The sequence below is a fragment of the Lepidochelys kempii genome, chromosome 1, assembly GCF_965140265.1.
Source record: "Lepidochelys kempii isolate rLepKem1 chromosome 1, rLepKem1.hap2, whole genome shotgun sequence".
NCBI lineage: Eukaryota > Metazoa > Chordata > Testudines > Cheloniidae > Lepidochelys > Lepidochelys kempii.
Genome location: NC_133256.1, coordinates 285,164,443 through 285,189,080, shown reverse-complemented (window position 1 = coordinate 285,189,080; position 24,638 = coordinate 285,164,443). Strand labels below are relative to the sequence as shown.

General features: G+C 44.7%; 1 protein-coding gene across 1 annotated transcript in view; it reads left to right on the top strand.

Annotated features, from left to right (window-relative positions):
- Positions 1-3,250: 3,250 nt before the first annotated feature.
- KCNMB4 (potassium calcium-activated channel subfamily M regulatory beta subunit 4) overlaps positions 3,251-24,638 on the top strand; it is a 33,658-nt gene continuing 12,270 nt past the window's right edge. Inside the window, exons 1-2 of the mRNA XM_073331347.1 lie at positions 3,251-4,354; positions 24,420-24,547. Coding sequence (XP_073187448.1) covers positions 4,019-4,354; positions 24,420-24,547 — 464 coding nt within the window. The 5' untranslated portion in view covers positions 3,251-4,018. The remainder of the gene's footprint in view (positions 4,355-24,419; positions 24,548-24,638) is intronic.

Genomic DNA, 24,638 nt, shown 5'->3' with positions numbered 1-24,638 from the left:
CATATTAGTTAAACCCAGGGAAGACATAGGAGGTGATAGTGGAAAGAGAAAAGTGTTTTCAAGGACTGGCCCTAATTGTAACATTACCCTTCTTCAAAGATGTCCATCCTCTGAGCACCAGTGTGGATGGAGTCTTGGGGGTCCAGAAGGACTGCTTACTGCCACCAGTAACTAGAAGCGCCTTTCAATATCTGCAGCCAGGCATGAGACTGCTCTTTTTCTGCTATCGACCTGGCCACAGTAGTCCACATATTTGTCACTTTTGGGATCAACTACTGCAATAAACTGTATGGGGTTGAAAGCGAATGCCATGAACAAGCAGTGGCCAGTGAGACAGGGTAATGAACTTGCTACCCTAGATGCCTCACTGACTCTATTAGCAGGCTCTATTTAACAACTGGATCTTCAGTGGGGTTGGACCCATCTAGGGCAGCTACTTTTCTCTGTGACCATAAAGCTATGTTAATCGGAAACACTAGATCTGACTGCACTTAGAATGAAATTTGCATATGTACCCCATAACTACTCTTTTTGCTAGTCTGCATGCACCCATAATCACCCAGAAAACTTTTTACCAAGCAGTCACTGAAGATACTGCATGAGGAAGGAGCAGAGTTTGACACTTGCAGACCAGGTGCCAGCTCATGCCAAGGTCTGTAGGCCTCACGTAATGCTGATTAAGGTATAGCTGGAAACCATCTGGCTCAACTGTGTGTTAGCACTGATAAAACAGTTATTAAATTTATAGACGTGTTTGGACTTCGTGAAATGTTTGATGAGCTGCTGCATGCATTAATCTCACTTATAATATCTGTATAACATGTTATAAGGTAATATTTAAATGTTTTGCTCTGTAACTATAAAAGTGTTTGCTATGAAAATGGAAACTCCCACAGTCAGGAGGGAAGTAATACCAAGCGTGAAATACTAGTTTATCACAAGAGGGACCATTTCCTGCTCAACAAAGGAAGTCCTATAGACACTAGATGAACCAGTGTAGAAAATCAGTGGACAAAGGACTTTGTTTATTGCTCCCCACACACCCATGAAGAGGGGATCTGCGCAAACCATCCTATCAGTTTGACCGGGGGAAAGGGAATACAAATCCCTGTCAAGAAGAAATTATCCCTGTGCTGCTTGGACTTCAGGCAGAGGGCAAGACTTCTAAGCATAAGCAAGGGATCCCCAGCTGTTTAGCATAGGTTAGCCCTAAAGGTCATATAGAGCTTGCACATTACAGCTGCTTCTATTACATTTTGAAACCTAAGACTGTAACTCATTTGTGTGTATGGTTATCTGCTTTAATCTTGTAAATAACTCCCATTTTTTCCTTGTTAATAAACCTTTAGTTAATTATAGGATTGACTACAAACATTGTCTGGTGAGACATAGGGTGCACTTGACCTGGGGTAAGTGACTGGTCCTTTGGGACTGTGAGTAAACTGAATATTATTGTGATATTTGGTATAAAAAGGGATCATCTATCACAAAGGCAGGTTTGCCTGGGCCTGTCTGGAACTCCAGGGTAAAGCTGTTGTAGTGCTTGAGGAGTTCACATTTGATACTTGGTTAGGTTACTGAAATCTAAATATAGAACACACCACCAGTTTGTGGTCTCTGCCTTGCTTCTTGGCAGTTTGCCCTGAGGTTGTCACTCAAGGTTGTTTGCAACTCCAGATAACTTGACACAGAGAATGGTGTCAAGAAGATAAATGTTTGCTGTTTTGCTACCATATTATGCAAAAATAAATCACTTTTTAAATTCCACTTCTGTTTATAGCCACTCAAATGCACACGGTTGCTAAAATTTACTGTAGCAGTAATTTCTTTAGCAGGACTTGGGTTTTCCTAGTCTTTGTGGGCCTTGCTGCCAATGAATTTATTTCATGGTTGTCCTTGATTTACGAGGCTTTTGGACTGCCACGTTTTTTTTTGGCAGGGTACAACCTATGTTCAACTCTGGTTGCTAGGTTTTCCCGTAGAGTACATGCTGGACTAGAACAGATTTGTTAATAGAAATGTTTCTCCTGCTGACTTTACATTGACTCAGCAGGATCATTTTTTTTAACTTAATTGAATAAGACTTTGCTTTTACAATGTCTTTCTGATGCAAAGGACATAATTAATCTCACAAATTGGAGTAAAGCTGAAGCCCGGTTATTGAAAAACAGTAACTGCTACTTCTACCAGTTACATCAGGCAATCTGCTCTGTAGTGGAGTTGTTGTGGGTGACAGATGGTGGACAGAATGATATTAAGACATTCAAAAATTGTCTAAAGTGTTGTTCTACCATTCCTGCAGCTGTGCTCTGAGTACAGGCCTGTAAAAGATTTTAATCTTTGAAGCTGAGTTTGGGCTACTAGAAAATCAAACCAATGCCTATGTGGCTGTGTGAGAGGAGAAAAAAAAAACCTTTGGCTTAGCAGCTCTGATCTCTCCCCCTCTCCATGTTGAGTGTAGGTAAGGTGAAGAGCAGGGGGCATGTCCACAATTGTGGTTTATTTTTCCCCCTACAGACGGGAGGTCCTTCTCCTGCTCCCTCTGCCCAGCCAGGAGTGCCACCAGTAGGGTTGCCATCCCATCCAGGATTGTCCTGGAGTCTCCAAGAATTAAAGACTATGTCATGTGATGAAACCTCCAGGAACATGCCCAGCCAAAGTTCGCACCCTGGTCGCCACCCAGAGGCTCTTCCAGTGTGGGGTGCTGGCCTGGACCAACGCTGCGTACTAAACCCTGCTCCTGTGCTTCTGGCTGTGCTGCCAGGCCTCAGCCTCTTTCCAAAGCACCGTGTGCAAGGGCCGCGGGCCGCTCAACGTGCTTCGGGCGACAGAGCTCAGCGCCCTCAGCCACCTGCGGGGGTCGGTTTAGGTAGCTGGCCGCTTTACCGCCTAGGCGCGCCACTGAGATTAGGCGCCAGGCTCAGCGTCTTCCCGGCGCCCGGGGGGAGACATTCTCGTACCCACGCTGATTGCCTGGCCCAGGGCAGGCCGGCGGCTCCCAGCTCGGGCCACTCGAGGGCTCAGAACTGAGAAGGCCCAGGCGAGGGGGGGCCGCCCCCGCACTGAGCGCGAGGGTGCTGGTTTCTGGGCCCGGGCTCTGAGGAGCGGCGCAAGCTGCCGCCGCGCGCTGCGCGGGGGGCCGGGCTCAGGCCCCGCCGCGGTGAGCGCCGGGCCCGCTCGGTCTCGGGGGCTCGCGCCGAGGCGCGGGCTGGGATTGGAAGCGGGGTCCCGCTCCAGCGGGAGCGCTCGGCACACGTGCGCCGGGGCGGGGCGGGGCCGGGCTCTGAGCCCGCCCGGCACCGTCGCCGAGCAGAGCCCTGAATGAAAACCGTGTCTTGGCTGAGTCGGCTCCCCAGCGGCCCCTCCTGGCGCAGGGCTGGATGCAAGCGAGTTACCCACTCGCGTGCGGCGCTGATCCCGCCGCCCTCCCCCGGGCGGGGCTGGCGTTTCCCCCCGCTCAGGAGCGCCTTTCGATGGCATTAATCCGGAGCAGTGATCAGGCGCTTCCTGGAACACGTCTCCGGGGGCAGATAATCCCGGGCCAAGCTGTCCCTAGAGGAGATTGCCTCGCTCGGGGGCAGGATCAACCGGCTGCCGCGGATCAGCGGGGTCACTTCTGAGCGGGCGAGTCTCCCAGCCATGAGGGGCTGCTGGGGGAGCAGCGAGCTCACTCCCGCTAAGCGGTTTATCTCCCGGCAGATGTTGTCAGGCTCCCAGCCAGCGCCGATCATTGGCGGAGGGAGAGGCCGAGAGGCCCGGGGAACGGGAAACACCTCTCGCTCGGGGGGAAGAGGAGGGGGCTTGCACTGGTGACGGGCACCCTCCGCCCCGCACCATGCGGCGGGAGTGAAGAGTTGCACGGCGGCGTCTCGCCTCAGCAGGGGAGCTCCGGACCCCAGCTGAGGGGAGCTTGGCTGGAGTGGAGAGAGTTTGACCCCGATCGCCCCCTTTTCCTCTCACACCCTCTGCTGTTTTCGCTGCCAGGCTGGGGCAGCGCTTGCCGGTGGTCTAGGGGGAGATGGCGAAAATCAGGGTGTCTTACGAGTACACAGAAGCCGAAGACAAAAGCATCCGGCTCGGCTTGTTCCTGATCGTCTCCGGCATCGTGTCGCTCTTCATCCTGGGTTTCTGCTGGCTCAACCCCGCTTTGCAGGATTTGCAAGGCAAAGCTGCTAACTGCACGGTGCTCTCGGTGCAACAGATCGGGGAGATGTTTGAATGCACGTTCACGTGTGGCACGGATTGCAAGGGCACCTCGCTGTACCCCTGCCTCCAGATCTACGTCAACAACTCGGAGTCCAACTCCAGGGCGCTGCTGCACCAGGACGAGCACCAGCTCATCACCAACCCGAAGGTAAACTTGCGCCAGGGAGAGAAGGGCAGGGGGAGGCCCCGGGGCGCCTGTAACGTCCCAGCTGCGGAGACGGAGAAGCCAGCCCGTGCTTTGGGGTTTGGCTCCGAATCCTGGGGATGGGGAACGGGGAACTCACGGGCACTGGATCTAATGGCCTGAATAGCAAAAGCAGATCAGCCACTCGCGTCCTATTGCCCCCTCTTTGCTCCGGCTGTGCCGCCGCCTGTTGCTAGAGCCCTGCGCTGTCAGTATCTAACTGAGGCGCTGCAGCCTTTGGAGCCCCTCCTCCCCGCCTCCCGTAGGACAGCAAAGTTTTACCTCCAGAGTTAACTTTATTTCCTGGATAAGCTCTTCACCCGGTCTCTGGCCGCTCCTCTTCCCCGCCCCGGCATGGACGCACCTGCTCACAGGTTCCTTGAAAGGGATCACAGGTCTAATAAGAAGAAGAGCCCGGAGTTTTTTCCCGCTTAATGTTAATCGTGTCCAGTAAAAGAGCCAACAATTGATGGGAGCTTGAAGCCGCGGAATCCATCAGGCTGCGGAGATAGCAACGCCAAGCTTGTGGTTGAGACCCGATCTACCAGGACCTCCACACTCGGCCAGAGAGAAACACGATCTTCATGCTTTTGCTTAAAGTTTTTGTCTCTTACATTTGGTTCCTGCTTGAAAGTTCCTGATTTAGATTAGCTGGCAGGGTATATTGTGTTGTGATTCATAGCTGAGTCTCAAAGCTACAAGTCTCCAACGCATTGTTGTGCATAAGAATACCATTGTGGATGAACAAGGGAGTGCCGAATATTCAGGGGGATATAGTTACAGGCATATGTGAATGGGTACACAACACTGAGAATGGAAGCCTGGAAGTTAAATTAAAAATGTAGAACACCTACACAAGGAAGGAAGGTGGTGCATGCAGAGTTAAGTACATACAAGAGAGAGTGCATGAAGTCTGCCTACTGAAAGTCTACACTGTGTCAGTTACAAAACAAAACAAAAGTTTTACCTCAGTGCTAACGAGCATTTAGGATACTGGATTCAGCTATATATCAAGGGAAACGTAAGAAATCTTGAAGAAAATCTGGAAAATGTCACATCCATGAGCATGAAATTAGGGAACTCTGTCGATATTCTTTTTAGGTTTCTCTTCATAATGTGGCTTAATCTAGATCAGTCGTTCCCAAACTTTTGTTCGGCCGCTTGTGCAGGGAAAGCCCCTGGCGGGCCGGGCTGGTTTGTTTACGGCCCGTCAGCAGGTTCGGCCGATCGCGGCTCCCAGTGGCCTCGGTTCGCAGCTCCAGGCCAATGGGGGCTACTGGAAGCGGGGACATAGCTTCCAGCAGCCCCCATTCGCCTGGAGCCGCGAACCGCGGCCGCTAGGAGTCGAGATCAGCCGAATTTGCGGAGGCGGCAGGTAAACAAGCCGGCCCCGCCCGCCAGGGGCTTTCCCTGCACAAGCGGCGGAACAAAAGTTTGGGAACCACTGATCTAGAGTTTTGTAATATGTACAAGCTGGGATACTTTCGGCAATCAACCTGTCTCCTGTATCTCTTGGAGCAAACACAAGAAGTCATGCTTGACTACTCTTCTTAAGCAATGGCCAAAAGATTAGAATGTCTGACGCACTCTGCAAAGGACATCTACTTCCTGCGTTCAAGAATTCTTCAGACAAGGAGAGCTGCAACCGATTTGAAATTTCTGGAAACACCATTGATGAACTAACGTTGATATAATATAGTACTGCCATAAGTAAGTACCTCATTTTCTCAGTACTAAATTAGTTGCAGATAGAAGCTTTGAGGAACTAACCTGAATGAAAGATACAAGAAATTATGCAGAGAAGATTCAGGAGACTAAAGATTTATTACACTTGTACCACATGGACAGTATTCTGGGAGCTACATTTAGGGATCCAAAGTTACAATTTGAGTTAAGTGAACATTAATAGAATTCAAGTTTGTTCTGCAATAATGGTCTCTGCATCAGCTAGGAAAACTCACTGAAGCCACAGTATTCATTTTAGAAACGGTTATGCACCATTACTTGGAAAAAGTGTGTGTTTTCCTGACATTGCTATGGATCCAGGTGTGTGTTTGAGAGAGGAAGATTTTAAAATGTCTAAAACACCTACTTGGATTCTTTCATCTTCCAGACGGATTCTAGGACAGCACCATGGTAGATCTCAGCACTGCTGGCTTGGTGCAGCTAATCAGAAAATAGGAAATATACAGGAAAACTATGTTTTAGTTAATCTATTACTTTTTAGTGGTAAATGGGTTTAGGCAATTTTTGCTTGTATGTTCATAAATAACTTGAGCTTTTATGTCAAATTTGAACAAAATTATAAAAATGAGCTTCTGTTATGCCTAACATCACAATTATCAATTATTATTGCTCTTATGTATTTATTTTTACAGTGCCCAAAACTGCAAGGTAGTTTACAGAACAGGATCATTAGCATCTTCCCTCAAAGAGCTTATGTTTTATTTAAGACAGCAGAAAATGTTGTTTTTAAGCCAGCATTCCTCAGCACTGTTTGCATTCTAAATATTGCAGCAGAGAACTTGAAAGTGAAACTGACTGAATCAAAATGTAATTGCTGTTTAATATTTCACTCTTTTCAATTTAGTAAACTAAGATGTTGAGGTACTGTTTAGATAAAATGGTGAAGGAAATTTGTTTGAAATGTGATTTGGCATTGACCCTTCAATTTTTTGTAGGTTTTTTGTTTGTTTGTTTGTTTTTAAAGCACTTCTTAATGAGTAAGTCAACTTTCCAGCATTCTGATTGGCTGGAGGAAATTTTGTTCAGTATAATGTATATTTACAAAAAGAAGAAAGTTTCTGAAAATCTGACAGAATTAGTTTGCTAAAAGAATGAGAAGTTAAAGTGCAGAAAACTTATAAGGGCTTTAATAAAACTTGTGATATGGCTCAGCACAAAAGAGTAAACTAGGATCACAGTAGGGATAGTACAAGGGTGAACTACTTCAGTGGATGAAGAGCTTGAGAGAGATTGACTTGTTGGGTAGCCTTAGAAATTCTATCTTCTTGGTCTTTCTCTATTTAATAAATGGGAACAGTAATATTTAATTAGCTCAGAGGAGTGTTGTGAAGATTAGTTAATGTTCATTCAGAGCTTGCAAGATAAAATCATTACTAATCATCCTAGGACAATGATGGAGGGAAGTAATTTGGAGGAAGGTATTAGAACACTCATGTTTAGTGCCAGTTTTTGTTTGTGCCCTGAAAGAAGAAACATGTACTATGGTCTTTTTATTTTTTCCCCCGAGACCAAATTTATAAGCAAGGAGAAAGAGGTGGGGAGGGGGCAGAAGTCAGTATTAGGAAATGTAGGGCACTAAAATTTAATAGGAATTGGATGAAGGTGTAGGAAAGGAAAGTAGCTTATTGCTATGGGCTTGATCCTGTACCCATTGAAGTCACGGCTAAAGCTCCCATTGACTTCAGTGGGGCAGGATAACACTGTATATCATGGAGTGAGACATTAAACCATAAGCTTCTTGCAGTCCCACCAGGCTGGTTTATAGACTGACACACATTTTGTTTAGAATAGACATTGGTGTGAGTCATTTGGCAAGGAACAAAGATGTACCACATGTACCTCAAACTGTTCCAACCAACCTGCTTCATCGCAGCTCCCTTTTCAGTAGGGATGTTGGTGGTCAGTAGAGCTGTGTGAATATAGGATATTTTTGGTTCACTGTCATTTCTGAAAAATAAAAAATTTCAGTTTCCAGGAGAACTGAAAACCATTTTTTTCAAAATTTGTGGTGAATCATACATTTGAAAGAAAATTAGTTTGGGTTGAACAAAAGGTTTTGTTTAGTTTTTGGGCAATCTTTAATGTTTTTAATCTTTAATGTTTTTAATTAAACAATTTCTAGACAAAATAACTTTGAATAATAAAACTAAAACGTTTCATTTTGAAATGCTTGAAATTTCAAATGTGGGGGGAGGTTTTGTTGTTTTTTTTGTTGTTGTTTTTTTTAACCAAAACAATGTGGCAAAATCAACATGAACTTTTTGAAATGTGTGACTGTCACCAAATCTGTTTTTGTCACGCAAAAAAAAAAAAGTTTAGGTTGAAAAATTTCACCCAGCTCTAGCTGTCAGTAACAGAACGTGCAAAAGAAGGACCTAGGAAAAAACTCTGAGTTAAATGTAGGCCCTACCAAATTCACAGTTCATTTTGGTCAATTTCACAGTCATAGGATTTTAAAAATCGTAAATTTCATGATTTCAGCTACTTAAACCTGAAATTGCATGGTGTTGTAATTGTAGGGGTCCTGACCCAAAAAGGAGCTGGGGGGTGTCACAAGGTCCTTGTAGGGGGGTTGCGATACTGCTTCCCTTACTTTTGTGCTGCTGCTGGTGGCGGCGCTGCCTTCAGAGCTGGGGGCAGCGGAAGGCAGAGCTGCTGCCTGTGGAGCTGGGTCCTCAGTCAGCAACCACCACTCTGCATTGCTGCCTTCAGAGCTGGGCAGCCGGAGAAGTAAGTGTAGGGTGGCATGGTATGGTATAGCCACCCTTACTTCTGCGCTGCTCCTGGTGGGACGCTGTCTTCAGAGCTGGGCGGCTGGAGAGCAGTGGCTGTTGGCCAGGCGTCCAGCTCTGAAGGCAGTGCATAAGTAACCCTGGGACATCCCCCCCCAAACACACACAACTCTCTTTTGGGTTATTAAGTTGATAAATGCTGGTCCCCCCGTGAAATCTGTATAGTATAGGGTAAAAGCACACAAAAGACCAGATTTCACTGTGGGAGACCAGATTTCACGGTCTGTGATGCATTTTCCATGGCGGTGAATTTGGTAGGGCCCTAGTTATATTACATTGCAGAACACTGACTTTGCTCAGGTGTCCACAAAGGACAGCATTTTCCAGGCCCCTTTACTTGAGATGCTTTTTGGATGTTACCCATTGGATAAGCAGTCCCCAAAAGGGAAAAAAGGCTTGATCCAAAGCCCCAGCAAGCAGAGGTTGCTTTCATATTACAGCTACTGTTGAAATCAGAAGAGGCAATCCAACTGGAACTCTCATCTTAGTCCGGGGGTGGGCAAACTTTTTGGCCTGAGGGCCACATCTGGGTATGGAAATTGTATGGCAGGCCCTGAGTGCTCACAAAATTGGGGGTTGGGGTGCGGGAGGGGGTGAGGGCTCCGACTGGGGATGCGGGCTCTGGGATGGGGCTGGGGCAGGAGGTTGGGGCGCGGGAAGGGGGTCAGAGGTGCAGGCTCTGGCCAGGTGGCTCTGTGCGCTGCCCTGTCTGCAGGCAACGCCCCTGCAGCTCCCATTAGCTGTGGTTCCCAGCCAATGGGAGCGCAGGGGTGGCACTTGGGGTGGGGGCAGCGTGTGGAGCCTCCTGGCTGCCCCTACGCATAGGAGCCGGACGGGGAACATGCCACTGCTTCCGGGAGCCCCAGCACACGCGGAGTGGGGCATGCCCCCAACCCCGCTCCCCAGCAGGAGCTTGAGGGCTGGATTAAAACATCTGAAGGGCCGGACTTGGCCCCTGGGCCGTAGTTTGCCCACCCCTGTCTTAGTCTATCAGTGCACTGATTTGTTAACTTTTGGTAAGACCCTCTTTTTCCTCTGCTCTCCAAGGCTGTTGAGGAGGTGGTTGGCTGAGGTGGTATGTTGATGGGCAACCCATTATTTGGTTGGTGATTTTTAGTTTATGGGGATAGACAGGCAGAACATTGTATGGGCACCTATAGGTGTAGTTTAGAAACTTGAAGCAAATAAATATCCATCTACATATTTGCTGTTACAAGTTTTTAACTAATATTGTCATTAGTTTTCCTTAACAATTGTGTCGCATCTTAAGCTTCCTTAGTCTCTTATTGTGGCATATAGGCTGCTGCTGATTGACGGTAATTTACTAGATGGGACTGTAAGAGTAGAACGTATATATTTATCATAAGTAAATTCTCTAGTAATTTAATTAAACTAAACTTAAGGCATAGAAGGAAATGCACTTCAATTATTTTACCTACTTTTAGAAACTCCTGTCAAAAACCAAAACAAACAAAAACCTGAGTTTTTGTCTGGCATAATAGTTTACTTTAAAAGCATAGGCGTGTGCACGGGGTGTGCCCAGGCACACCCTAATCAAGGCAGCCCCAAGTGCAAAAAAAAAAAAAAAAAGGCAGCCGGACTGCTGGAGATGGGGGGCGGGGGAGTCTGGGGTAGGGTGGGCCCTGGCCTGGCTTCTCTTTTCTGCCCCTGCTCTCCCCTGCGGGGGCAGAAGCTTGGTGGTGCTGTGCGCCCCAGGCTCTGTCCTGCTGCTCCGGCAGCCAAGCTCCTGCTTCTTCCCCCAGCGCCCCTCCTCCTCTCACTCTATACCTGCCCCCAATCAGCTATGTGTGGGGGCGGGAGGGGAGAGAGAGGAGGAAGTGGAGAAGAGGTGGGGGCAGGGCCTTGGGAAAGGCGGTGGAATCGGGGTATACCCTCTCCAGCCCCCTGCTGTGAACCGCTCAGGGCAGAGGGCTGGGAGCAACCCCCACAACAGCCCTCTGCCCTGACTCCTGCATCCCACAACCCCAGCCCTGACTCCTACACCTCCACACATACCCAGCGCCCCCCACACCTCATGCCTTGACTCCTGCACCCCCCACAAACCCAGCTCTGACTCCTACTCCTCCACACATACCCAGCCCCCCAACATCCACACCCTGAGCAGCACACGGGGAGCTCCTGTGCCCTCCTGCCCACATATCCACCTGCACCCCTCGCACCAAATGGGAGCTGCCTCAGGTAAGTGCTCCACACCCCAACCTCCTGCCCCAACCCTGAGCCCCCTCCCTCATTCTAGCTCCTGGCCAGACCCTTCACCCCAACCCCCAGCCTGCTCCTGCACCCTAACTCCCTCCCAGACCCTGCATCCCCAGCCCTGTACTCAGTGCACCCCCTCCCTCAGCTCGGTGCAGAGAGAGACAGACAGAATGGGCTAGAACCAGGGAGAAGGTAGGTACCCACTTTATGTGGGCAGGAGTGGGGGGGATCCTGTTTACCCCTTCCTTAGCCCTGCTGCACTTGCAGTTTACCCCCAGCCCCTCCCTTGCTCCACGGACCAACCCTAGCTCCCGCCCCGCTGTGCTTTTGCCCCCAGCCCCTGCCTTGCTCCAGTCAGCAGGGACTAATCCTCCCCCCATGCCCCATTGTGCTCCTCTTTCCCCTGACTCCTACCTCACTCCAGCTGGTGACCAATTCCCCCCATGCCCCACTGTGCTCTTGCCCCTGGCCCCTGCCTCCCTCCAGCTGGGGACCAATCCTTTCCCCCGTCTATAGTATGAGACAATATATTAATGTAATGTTTAAGAAAAGTTTTGTAAATGAGTTCTAATAGTTCATGGTTTAGGGACCCAATCTTATGGGGTTCCACAGGCTTCTGTATAGATTTAGGTTAATCTTTCTATCTACCCAGTGGGACTCAGTGCTCAGTCTAGAAGATACAACTGCACAACTAGGAATTTCTGATGGTATTATGTTGTATTATGCAATAAGCACCCAATTGCCTAATATAGATGTTGTAGAAATGTATAGAAAGCCCACGTTCAGTCGCAGCATGCATCCCCACTACTGCAGCGCCACTTTACCATTGGTCCTCCCCTCGCCCTCTGACTACTATTCTAGAAAATTCTTTGACCTATATAAGCGGCCGCATCAGGCATGCCCAGCGCAGTGTCTACAGTGTTTGTAATCTTTGTCGCGTGTACTCTACTGAAATAGCATAACAAGCGTTGCTTTAAGTTTTAATTCAATGGTATGATACCCCCTTTTAATTTTAAAATATGGATCGGTTTGTTGTTAATATAAGAAAAGGAGCAGACAAACTGAATTATAACGAATGTGCTGATAGTAGTGCAAATACCTCGGACTCCTCGGTTAAGAACTTACATGAAGATAATGCCGCCACCACCAGTTCCAGTGCGTGCAATAAACTGAGTAATGACCAACAGAAACAGACTTTGTCTCTTAGTTCAGGTCAGTGTAGTTGCTATTCAAAGCCATCAAACATTCCATCTGACGAGCCGGTCTGTGATATTCCAAAAAATAGATTAGAACGCCAGTCTTGATTATCTAGAGGTCCTTATCAGCCTAGATTGAGTATGTTTCCTAGAAGTAAAATAGGGAATAAACAAAAGTTTTTAGTCCGATTGGTATGAAAAGTATAGGTGGTTAGAATATAGCCCATCAGAGAACGCAGCATTTTGCTTTTACTGCCGTTTCCTCTCCTCTAATGATGCAGCAAACAAAGGTCACACTGATCCAGCATTCATTGATAAGGGATTCAGAAACTGGCATAGGGCTAATAAATGTTTTAAAAACAAACCGCCAACTGTCAAAAAATCATGTGTTGAGCTGTTCTTCATGGTCAAGTTTTAATGAGGGGAAACCTATTGTTGGATGAGAGCAAGCAGGCTTATCTGTCTAAACAAGAAGAAGAACTGTGCCATAACCGAAGGGTAGTGGAGCGACTGATTGACATTGTTCTGTGTTGAGCAAACAGTAGGAGACCATTCAGGGGTCACAATGAAAAAGCTGACAGTTTTGAGAAAGGTTTATTTCTAAATCGTGTCAATATGCTCCAAAAATATGATCCCATAATGGCAAAGTATGTGCAACAATCTCCTCAAAACGCTACCTATCAGAGTAATCGCATCCAAAATGATTTAATTGTAGCCTTGCACAACGTTGTGCAACAAAAGATTGTGTCTTCACTAAATGGAAAAATGGTCTCAATAATTGCCGACGACACTACTGACTGTGGACACCATGAACAGATGTCCATTGTGGTTCGGTATTTTGACAATGAAAAACATAGTCCAGTTGAACATTTTGTGTCTGTTTTGATGGCACATCTACTACATCTGGACGTACTGTGGGAGTTCAAATGAAATGTGAAGAAAGAAACAGTGAAATATACTCTATGTACACTGCAATGCGCATTGTTTGAACCTCATCCTAGAAGATGCATGCACTGCAAGTAAACAAAACAGAACTGTCTTTGATTTTTTTTCATGTTATTCAGACTCTCTTTATGCCCTCATGGAGGGGAGTCCTGTGCGACATGCAGTAATGGAGAAGATTTCACAAGAAGTAGGATTCCAGTTGAAGACTTTGAAGTCCCTGTCAAACACAAGATGGGCATGCAGAGCAGAAGCAGTGGCTGCTGTAAAACAAAACTACTCCATCATTTTACAAGCTTTACAAGAGATTATTGAAACAACTTGCCTTGCTGACGCTAAAATAAAAGCCAGGGGCTTTATCCATGAACTAAATTCATTCAGGTTCATCTTTGCCCTTCACATGATGCACCTTATTCTCCAGATGGTGGTAAAAGTGAGTAAGGCTCTTCAAGCTCCAGATCTCAACTTACTTACTGCAATGACAGGGGTGAAAAGCTTGTGTAACTCTTTGGCTGTGATGAGAAGTGGCCCAGAATATTTTCAGTCTATTTTCAATGACAGTGTGAAAATGTGTGTAGAGAATGATATATCGATTCCTCCAGTTAAGAAGAGAGAAACGTCCACTTGTATTGATGATGCATTTGAGTCCCAGCATCACTTTGATACAAAAGAGGAGCAGGAGAGAATAACTTCATTTTCCCCACTCCTAGACTCCAAATCACTGGTCAATGCCGGTAATCGTGAACAGGAGACTTGTAAAATTGTGACTGCAATGGAAAAACTGTTGAGCTTAGACATTGGCATGGACAATATGAGAATCATTGCCAACAAATTTAAAGTGTCCTTGGATGAGCTGGAACCTGAAGTCGGATTGCTTCAGGGTTATGACGGATCTGTTCCTAAAGGTAGCACTACGAACACCACCAGCGAGTGGTTTGATTGGCTAAAGGAATCGGATCGGTCTTCCATGTTCCAGAACTTTAACAAATCTATTCAATGCTTTGCAGTCTTACCTGTTACAAGCTGTTCACATGAAAGAGCCTTTTCGAAACTAGCACAGTTAAAAAACAAACTAAGAAGTACAATGTTCCAGCAGCGCCTCGAATCACTCATGATTTTGTACATTGAACAAGAATTGGCTTCGTCAGTTAATTACAATGATGTGATTGAAGAATTTAAGTCCATAACACCTGGTGAGCAACGTCTCATTCTCTAGGACAGAAAGATGAAGAAACCTTACTCTGTTTTGGTCAATTTGGGTTAGCTCATTATCTGGTTAAAGATAAAGATCATGAAAATTGACTGTATCTTTGTATACGCCTGGTTATCACTACAGCAAACATTTGGTATTTTGTGTCTCATTTTTTAAGTAAAGTTTAGTTGTTAATTTAAAAAACATTAAGTTTTTAGTTAAGTTTTAGTTTCTTTAGTTTGTTTGATGAATACAAATAATGTCCTTTATGATTGAGTATTCAATAAATGTTCACCTTAAAAATAAGTAAATAAATAAAATTCCCTGGGTGCACACCCTAATGCAATGTGCTGTGCACGCCTATGTTTAAAAGTAGTGACATGTAGTGACACATGGTTTGTGTCCATAGCAGATTTTTTTTTTTTTTTTTAAGTTTAGTGTCTTTGTCTTGGGACAATAGTGTTCTTTTTAGTGTTCTGTCATCAAATCTCATAGGCTGTTAAAAGCTTTCCGAATGTTGTGCTAATATAGAATAGCCATATTAACAGATTATAATTGTGGTTTAGTTTAATGATTTTAGTCAAGAATATTTTATGAATGAACAATCGGACAGCTGTCTTAACCCCAAATGTTTTTATCAAAGTTATGGCTTGCAGCAGTAGACACCCACTATGTTAATCGTCTTATTAACCATAGCAAAAATCCTGAACAACTTGTTTTTAATGGTCTTTATTAAAAGACCTTTTATTTTCCATACCCTGGTTTAATTATTCACTAGGATATCTGTACCTTCTGTGTGAATCAGTAGTGTGAAAAATGTATGCTTTGGTCTTATTACAAACTTTCTACACAACAAAATTGAATTAGTGGCAATCTAGCCCTTCCAAAAACAGTGTTTTTGGCCTGTAAAAGTATTCTCTAAATTCTATAGTTTAGCATTCCACCTTAGATTTATAACTTCAGGTATCTATATTGACATGCTAGCAAATATTGTATGTTTCGAACAATGATATCCTCAAATTTTCTTCCATTAGTATGTAATAAAGTCAAAGTTGTATTGCATGGAATAATCATACAATTGTACAATCCTAGATTCATTTTGATTCTTAAAAGATTAAGCAGCTGGGTCAGAGTAAATCCAGAAATATGAATGTAAAATACTGTATAGGATTAGAACAATTTAAATGTTTGTTTTCAGTGTGCCTGATTTGTGGATGATGGATTTTTCAGATTAAATTAATTAAAATACTTACTGTAAACTTTCTTTAGTTGCTCCAATAGCAGTAACTATTTTCATGCCAAAGTTTAACAGCTTGGGGCATTGGAGACCTTCCATATAAAATACAAATACAAAAAAATCAAGACTTACGCCTTCTGTACCATTAATCAAGCAGAATAGATTAACTGTGGAGGCAGTACCAGTTATGCTGCTGCTAATCCCAAACTCTGAATTTATTGCTAATACATATAGTGCAGAGTGCCAAAAAATATATTTAGTTGTGTAAATTTACAGTGGAATATGTCAGTTTGCAGCTAAAAAAGAAATTGACATCTGCCTCTTTACTCGTTTGTTTAGAATCATTTTTTCTCTGTATGCCTGCAACTGAGCATAACGCAAAAAATAACTTGTCTGATTTATACTTATTTTAGAAAAGACTTATGTGAATGAATACATATGTGTATCTTTAGCTGTGTATAAAATATAGTGTGTGTGTATAATTGGCTAGATTCTTCCTGGCCATAAAGGTGGGGGTCCTGGGAGTGGCTGGGAAGAAGGAAAGAAGTAAACAGCATGCCTTGCCCATATAATGGCTGGATAGAACTGCTCAAGGATAGCTCACTACTTATTCTCCCATGTGTACTATGTTCCAGAAGGGGATCAGGTGAAGGATTAGCCGTAGCCATGACTCAGATACTGTGGGGGGAAGAGGATGGAGTATGCTGCACCACCCTAATATTGGGCTATACCAACTCACACAACTATCTAGGGCATAGTGTATATTACATCACATAGAAAAAACTGCACTGAAAACATTAAGGTTACAAAGGTCAAACACTCCAAAATCAGGAAATGCTAGAATTAAGGTCACCTGTGCAACTTTAACTTGGCCCCCTTGTGTATGTGCATTATGGCACAGTCTGTAATTATATGATCACATACCGTTCGTTTTACACAGGGCCCCTGCCTCATTCAGTGCACAGGATTGACTGTGTACAGAGAATGAAGCAGCTGTTCTGTTTTTGTATTTCTTTATATTCATTATTCAGTTTAAAAAAAAGGAGGACTTGTGGCACCTTAGAGACTAACAAATTTATTTGAGCATAAGCTTTTGTGAGCTACAGCTCACTTCATCGGATGTATTCAGTGGAAAATACAGTGGGGAGATTTATATACACAGAGAACATGAAACAATGGGTGTTATCATACACACTGTAAGGAGAGTGATCACTTAAGATGAGCTAATACCGGCAGGACGGGGGGGTGAGGGGGAAGAAAACCTTTTGTAGTGATAATCAAGGTGGGCCATTTCCAGCAGTTGACAAGAACGTCTGAGGAACAGTGGGGGGGGGAAGGGAATAAACATGGGGAAATAGTTTTACTTTGTGTAATGACCCATCCACTCCGAGTCTCTATTCAAGCCTAAGTTAATTGTATTCAGTTTGCAAATTAATTCCAATTCAGCAGTCTCTCGTGGAGTCTGTTTTTGAAGTCTTTTTGTTGTAATATGGCGACTTTTAGGTCTATAATTGAGTGACCAGAGAGACTGAAGTGTTCTCCGACTGGTTTATGAATGTTATAATTCTTGACATCTGGTTTGTGTCCATTTATTCTTTTACGTAGAGACTGTCCAGTTTGACCAATGTACATGACAGAGGGGCATTGCTGGCACATGATGGTATATATCACATTGGTAGATGTGCAGGTGAACAAGCCCCTGATAGTGTGGCTGATGTGATTAGGCCCTATGATGGTGTCCCCTGAATAGATATGTGGACACAGTTGGCAACGGGCTTCGTTGCAAGGATAGGTTCCTGGGTTAGTGGTTCTGTTTGTGTGGTATGTGGTTGCTGGTGAGTATTTGCTTCAGGTCTGGGGGCTGTCTGTAAGCAAGGACTGGCCTGTCTCCCAAGATCTGTGAGAGTGATGGGTCGTCCTTCAGGATAGGTTGTAGATCCTCGATGATGCGCTGGAGAGGTTTTAGTTGGGGGCTGAAGGTGATGGCTAGTGGTGTTCTGTTATTTTCTCTGTTGGGCCTGTCCTGTAGTAGGTGACCTCTGGGTACTCTTCTGGCTCTGTCAATCTGTTTCTTCACTTCAGCAGGTGGGTATTGTAGTTGTAAGTATGCTTGATAGAGATCTTGTAGGTGTTTGTCTCTGTCTGAGGGATTGGAGCAAATGTATCGTAGAGCTTGGCTGTAGACAATGGATTGTGTGGTGTGGTCAGGGTGAAAGCTTGAGGCGTGCAGGTAGGAATAGTGGTCAGTAGGTTTCCGGTACAGGGTGGTGGTTATGTGACCATCGCTTATTAACACCGTAGTGTCCAGGAAGTGGATCTCTTGTGTGGACTGGTCCAGGCTGAGGTTGATGGTGGGATGGAAATTGTTGAAATCATGGTGGAATTTCTCAAGGACTTCTTTTCCATGGGTCCAGATGATGATGTCATCAATATAGAGTAAGTAGAGTAGGGGCATTAGGGGACAAGAGCTGAGGAAGCGTTGTTCTAAGTCAGCCATAAAAATGTTGGCATTCTGTGGGGCCATGCGGGTACCCATAGCAGTGCCGCTGATTTGAAGGTATACATTGTCCCTAAGTGTGAAATAGTTATGGGTGAGGACAAAGTCACAAAGTTCAGCCACCAGGTTTGCCGTGACATTATCGGGGATACTGTTCCTGACGGCTTGTAGTCCATCTTTGTGTGGAATGTTGGTGTAGGGGGCTTCTGCATCCATAGTGGCCAGGATGGTGTTTTCAGGAAGATCACCGATGGATTGTAGTTTCCTCAGGAAGTTGGTGGTGTCTCGAAGATAGCTGGGAGTGCTGGTAGCATTGGGCCTGAGGAGGGAGTCTACATAGCCAGACAATCCTGCTGTCAGGGTGCCAATGCCTGAGATGATGGGGCGTCCAGGATTTCCAGGTTTATGGATCTTGGGTAGCAGATAGAATACACCAGGTCGGAGTTCCAGGGGTGTGTCTGTGCGGATTTGTTCTTGTGCTTTTTCAGGGAGTTTCTTGAGCAAACGGTGTAGTTTCTTTTGGTAACTCTCAGTGGGATCAGAGGTAATGGCTTGTAGAAAGTGGTGTTGGAGAGCTTCCTACCAGCCTCTTGTTCATATTCCGACCTATTCATGATGACAACAGCACCTCCTTTGTCAGCCTTTTTGATTATGGTGTCAGAGTTGTTTCTGAGGCTGTGGACGGCATTGTGTTCTGCACGGCTGAGGTTATGGGGTAAGTGATGCTGCTTTTCCACAATTTCAGCCCATACAAGTCGGCGGAAGCACTCTGTGTAGAAGTCCAGTCTGTTGTTTCGACCTTCAGGAGGAGTCCACCCAGAATCCTTCTTTTTGTAGTCTTGGTAGGAAGGTCTCTGTGGATTAGTATGTTGTTCAGAGATGTGTTGGAAATATTCCTTGAGTTGGAGACATCGAAAATAGGATTCTAGGTCACCACAGAACTGTATCATGTTTGTGGGGGTGGAGGGGCAGAAGGAGAGGCCCCGAGACAGGACAGATTCTTCTGCTGGGCTAAGAGTATAGTTGGATAGATTAACAATATTGCTGGGTGGGTTTAGGGAACCACTGTTGTGGCCCCTTGTGGCATGTAGTAGTTTAGATAGTTTAGTGTCCTTTTTCTTTTGTAGGGAAGCAAAGTGTGTGTTGTAAATGGCTTGTCTACTTTTTGTAAAGTCTAGCCACGAGAAAGTTTGTGTGGAAGGTTGGTTTTTTATGAGAGTATCCAGTTTCGAGAGCTCATTCTTAATCTTTCCCTGTTTGCTGTAGAGGATGTTGATCAGGTGGTTCCGCAGTTTCTTTGAGAGTATGTGGCACAAGCTGTCAGCATAGTCTGTGAGGTATGTAGATTGTAATGGATTTTTTACTTTCAGTCCTTTTGGTACGATGTCCATCTGTTTTGCATTTGGAAGGGAAGATGTCTGTCTGTATCTGTACAAGTTTTTTCATGAAGTTGATAGATTTCCACTCCATACGGCTAAATGTAGTGCCTTGCATAATGACAGGTTTCAGAGTAGCCGCCGTGTTAGTATGTATCCGCAAAAAGAAAAGGAGGACTTGTGGCACCTTAGAGACTCACAAATTTATTTGAGCATAAGCTTTCGTGAACTACAGCTCACTTCATGTTTATCCCTCCCCCCCCCCCACCCCCCCAGGTTCCTCAGACATTCTTGTCAACTGCTGGAAATGGCCTACCTTGATTATCACTACAAAGGATTTTCTCCCCCTGCTCTCCTGCTGGTATTTGTTCATCTTAAGTGATCACTCTCCTTACAGTGTGTATGATAACACCCATTGTTTCATGTTCTCTGTGTATATAAATCTCCCCACTGTGTTTTCCACTGAATGTATCCGATGAAGTGAGCTGTAGCTCAAGAAAGCTTATGCTCAAATAAATTTGTTAGTCTCTAAGGTGCCACAAGTACTCCTTTTCTTTTTGCACATACAGACTAACACGGCTGCTACTCTGAAACCTGTCATTATTCAAGTTTGTGGCCCCAGACCATACCTAGTGCACATATCCAAACCTTGCACTGGATACAGAACTATTAATTTCCTCATGGTCTTTTCACCACAGTAGCTGAACCTAACAGCCATTAATGAATTTGTCTTCTCCAGACCCTTGTGAGGTAGGTAGGGTTTTTACAGATGAGGAACTTGAGACACAGGTAGATTAAGTCCATTAATTTTAGGTGTTTTAGGGTTGCATGCCCAGCTTGATACATCTAGGGCTTCATGTTTCAGTGTACTTAACAGCATTTTATATGTTCAAAGCACTGTATGGACATTGACATATCCCTGTAAGGCATGTAAGTAGCCTCTCCTCCCAGTCCTTTCAACCATACTGTCACAGTCTCCCATATCCCTTGACTCGTCCAACCTTCCCCTGCACTTCTGTCTTGACCACTGAGGGTATGTCTATACTGCCTTTGGGGGCAAGCCTGCTAGGCTGGGTAGACAGACTCATGCAAGTGGGGTTTGAGCTAGCACACTCAAAATAGCAGCATGGACGTTGCAGCTCGAGCAGAGACTTGGGCTAGCCACCTGAGCTCAGACCCAGGGCATAGGGTGGTCTTGAGACCCTGAGCCTCTAATTTCCTTCTCGCCCTTTGTTTGCCTTGTCTAAATGATCTCTTTTGGGCAATGCATTGGACCTTGCCTAACACAATGATGGCCTGATCTTGATTGGGACCTGTAGGCCCTACAAATGATTAATGCTACTCCAAGAGTTGCTAGGTAGGACAAACATTTCTCACTAATGCTATTCTAAACAATAGCAGACACTAAGAGGGAAGCCTCTCAACTGATTTCCCCCCACTTCTTGAATTAAATAGTACAAAGATGGTAGCAGTTTCTCTGAAGATCTGGCAGGAAGGGTACAAGAATTTTACTGACTGTCACGGTTTTGGGGCGAATCACACTTCAGACCCCTTTCAGTTTCTCTCAGGTGTACCCCTTTGGAGGCAGGTTTCACTAACTTCATCCCTCTCTGGGTGGAGCCCTATGGTCCTACCACTCCTAGACTGGATCTCGGGGCTGTCTGGTTAACACAGGTGATAAGCTGGGAGGCTGCAACCTAAACTGGGTTTGGCACCTTCTAGCTCTTTTCGTCTGGGAGCCTGTAACAACTGATGAGAGTGACTCAGAAACCATTTTTTTCAGAACAAAGCACTATTTAGTCATTCAGCCAAAGGCATGTAGCACACTGAACAAAGGGATAAAACAAAAAGGCTATATATATATTTCCCCTTACCTATATCTTCATATTTGGTAAGCCCCCTTCAGCCCAGTTACCTTCATCTGTGGGTTGGAAGACACAGACTGCCCTGCTGCAGCATGGTCTCTGTGTCTTGTTGCATTCCTATCAGTGCTCACTGATGCTCCTTGAGCAGCACCCAGCAACTCAGTCAACCCCCTTTACTCTTTTAGGCCCTCGATGCTTTGATGGTTTAGTATCCCCTTTGATCCTGGCCTCAGGAATGCGAAGAGTAAACCTTCCGAGCCTGGTTGGGGGCTGGCTGGGGTATTCCCTATTGTTTCCTCAAGGACCCCCGGTATTCTCTGGACATACTTTATCTTTGCCATTGTTTTGTTGTTACCAGTTTGTTTCCCTTCTGCCATCCTCCTTTGATTTAATGCCTTGAACTCACTCAGGATAATACCAACCAGGTGAACTCGGGGACATATGATATTTATAAAAAAAAGTAGCCATTGTTACCTCATTCGGCAATTACTATCTTCAAGTTGGAATTATAGTAGTGGGATTGGTACAAGTGAGCCATGTCAACTCAGCCAGATTGAGAAATGAGGAATCTCATGCATGCGGGGTGGAATTTCTCCACAAGAAATCCTGGTGGCTCACTTTTCCTGTCAAACACTGTGATGTGCCTATAAATTTCATCCAGCAGAGAATGCAACAGTACCAGAAGATGACAGAATAGTAAAAGGAGTGACCTCTAAACATCTCCAAGAGAGCTCAAACACCACACCAGGCAAAAGACATTACTGAAACCGAATGAACATAGCCCAGCAGGCAGTGCAAGCATACTCCTCCTTTCTCCTCACTCCCGTGGCAGGGGCCTATGCTAGTTCATGGCCTAAAGAAAATCTCCTAGCTTCAAGCAGAGTCAATGCAGCCTGGCAGAAAGGCGCAGAAGCCTCACGCCCAATAACCCTCATAAATAGAACACACCCTGCTATCAAGCTAACAAGTCTTAACCCTTCCACCAACCAGCAGGCCCTAAAAGACCTCTGGTGGATGTGGTAGTCGTAACGGCCACTGCCAAACAAACTCCCAAACTGCATTATTGAACCAAGAAAGGTTGTGGGCCAAGGGAAGTGATTTTAAATTTGAAATAACAAAAAGCAACAAAACACTTGTATTCTGTTTCAGCATCTGCAGAACAATAGTCATTGTGGTGCTACTTATTTCTAAAAATACAAACCTGGAAAAGAATCGTAGGGTAGGATTCTCTTCTCAGCACCAGGATGTGAAGAGCTATACGTGACAGCCACACCAAATGTGTGGCTGTGAAAATGGGGGCGCTTTGTTATGAAAAAGGCAAATTTTAACTTGAAACAAACGAGTGAGAATTTGCACTTTGTTCCAGGTTAGAATACAGGAGTTTATCAAAAATAGGTGTGGATGCTGACAGAAATAACCAAGTTTTACTTGATCAGACTGATGAATACCTAAGAACTTGTTTTTACTGGCAAAAAATTCAGTGATATAATGGAGACAGGCTTCCAGCTCTGTACAGTGTGAAGTAGTTCAATGGTAGAGTGGAGGCATAAGTTCACCTGATGGGATGATAGAAAAGTGCGCACCAGGCACCTAATCAAGATCCTTTCCTCACAGCTGTCTTTCTTTTCAAATAAGAGTTCTGAGGGAGGACATACCCTTCCCCATTAGTTGTCCTTTCAGGTTACTAAGGAAAGACCTGCACTAGGACTTCCCTGAGCCTGGGGTTCCTGTCTGCTACCCCTACCGAAGAGTGTGGAAATCCTGTATCTGGTCACATAGTTCTTCCTAGTCATATGTTCTGAGACTACATCTCCCAGTTTTAAAAGGGACACACAGGTCATACCATGCACACTGTGCTATACTCATGTGAATCCAGGCTCAATACCCTCTCACAGGAGGGAAGGTAAATAAAAATGTTTCCATCGTTGCTTATGTTAACAAAGCAGTGTAACTGTTTGTAGTGCTAACTTTTGCCTATTGAATTTCGCAAATGAAAGGGTGAATTCTCTCTCTCCTGGATGGATGGGATACCTGTTAATGACTGAAAGAATTATGCTTGTGCCCTGAGATATAAATATTTCTCCAAAGAATAAACAGTGGTACTAATTCTAATAATATGTGTTTAAGGTATAACCGGTATGAAGGGAGGCATTTTGGTTAAATAGGGGGCTGGGAAGCAGGACACTTGGTTCTGTTCCTCTGTGACCTGCAACAAGTCACTTAAGGCCTGATCCAAAGCCTACTAAAGTCAATGGACAGACTCCGATTGACTTCAGTAGACTTTGAATCAGGCATCTGGGCCCTAGTTCAACAAAGCACTTAAATACAGGCTTAAATCAGGTTGACTTCAGTGTGATTTAAGCATGTGTTAAAACGTTTTGCTGAATTGGGATTTTCAATGTCCTGTGCTTGTTTCCTGAAAACCTTGTATCTATTAATGTGGGGTAATACCTATCTTTTGTACAGTATTTTGAGATCTGTTGGTGAAAATTTGCTGTAATAGTGACATTTATTTATTTATTTGTACATTGTTAAATGGAACATGTGATTGTACATGTCATAAAAGTTTGTAATGATTTCTACTTTTCAAAATATCACCCATGAGTACAGCTAGCTAGAACCACCCTGAAAATTAATCCTCTCCTTTTCATCTTTTTTAATTTCAAGATGTGAAACAGTATCATGTTTCCTGGAAGGATAGAGGAGTGTGTGAGAGAGAGCAGGAAGTAGTAAAGTTAGTAAAGCACATAGTAAATCATTCTTTTGTACTGATCATTAAAACATAAATATTGAGCAATTAATGATCAAGGGATGTTCATCTAACTTTTTGTTCCCTTCTGTTTGAAGACTTGCATCCACAGATTCAGTCTTTATCACTATGTGTGACTTTGGTGAGGAAAATCCAGAGAGAATGGTGCCTTGTATTGTTGAGTACAAAAATAATTCCATTTTGGAACCTGTTTTGACAGTGTTCATACATCCCTCCCTGTGAAAGAGAAAATCAGAAGAATTCTGAAATTGTCACACACTGGCAGGAATACTGGAAAGTGGAAGTGGGTTCACAGCCATTTACGTGTTATTTTAACAAGCATCTAAGGTAAGTCACTGCCTACATTTGCAAAACTAGAAATATTTACACAACCTTTCCATCCTCTGCTCTCCATTGGTCTTATTTGAAGCAAAGTATT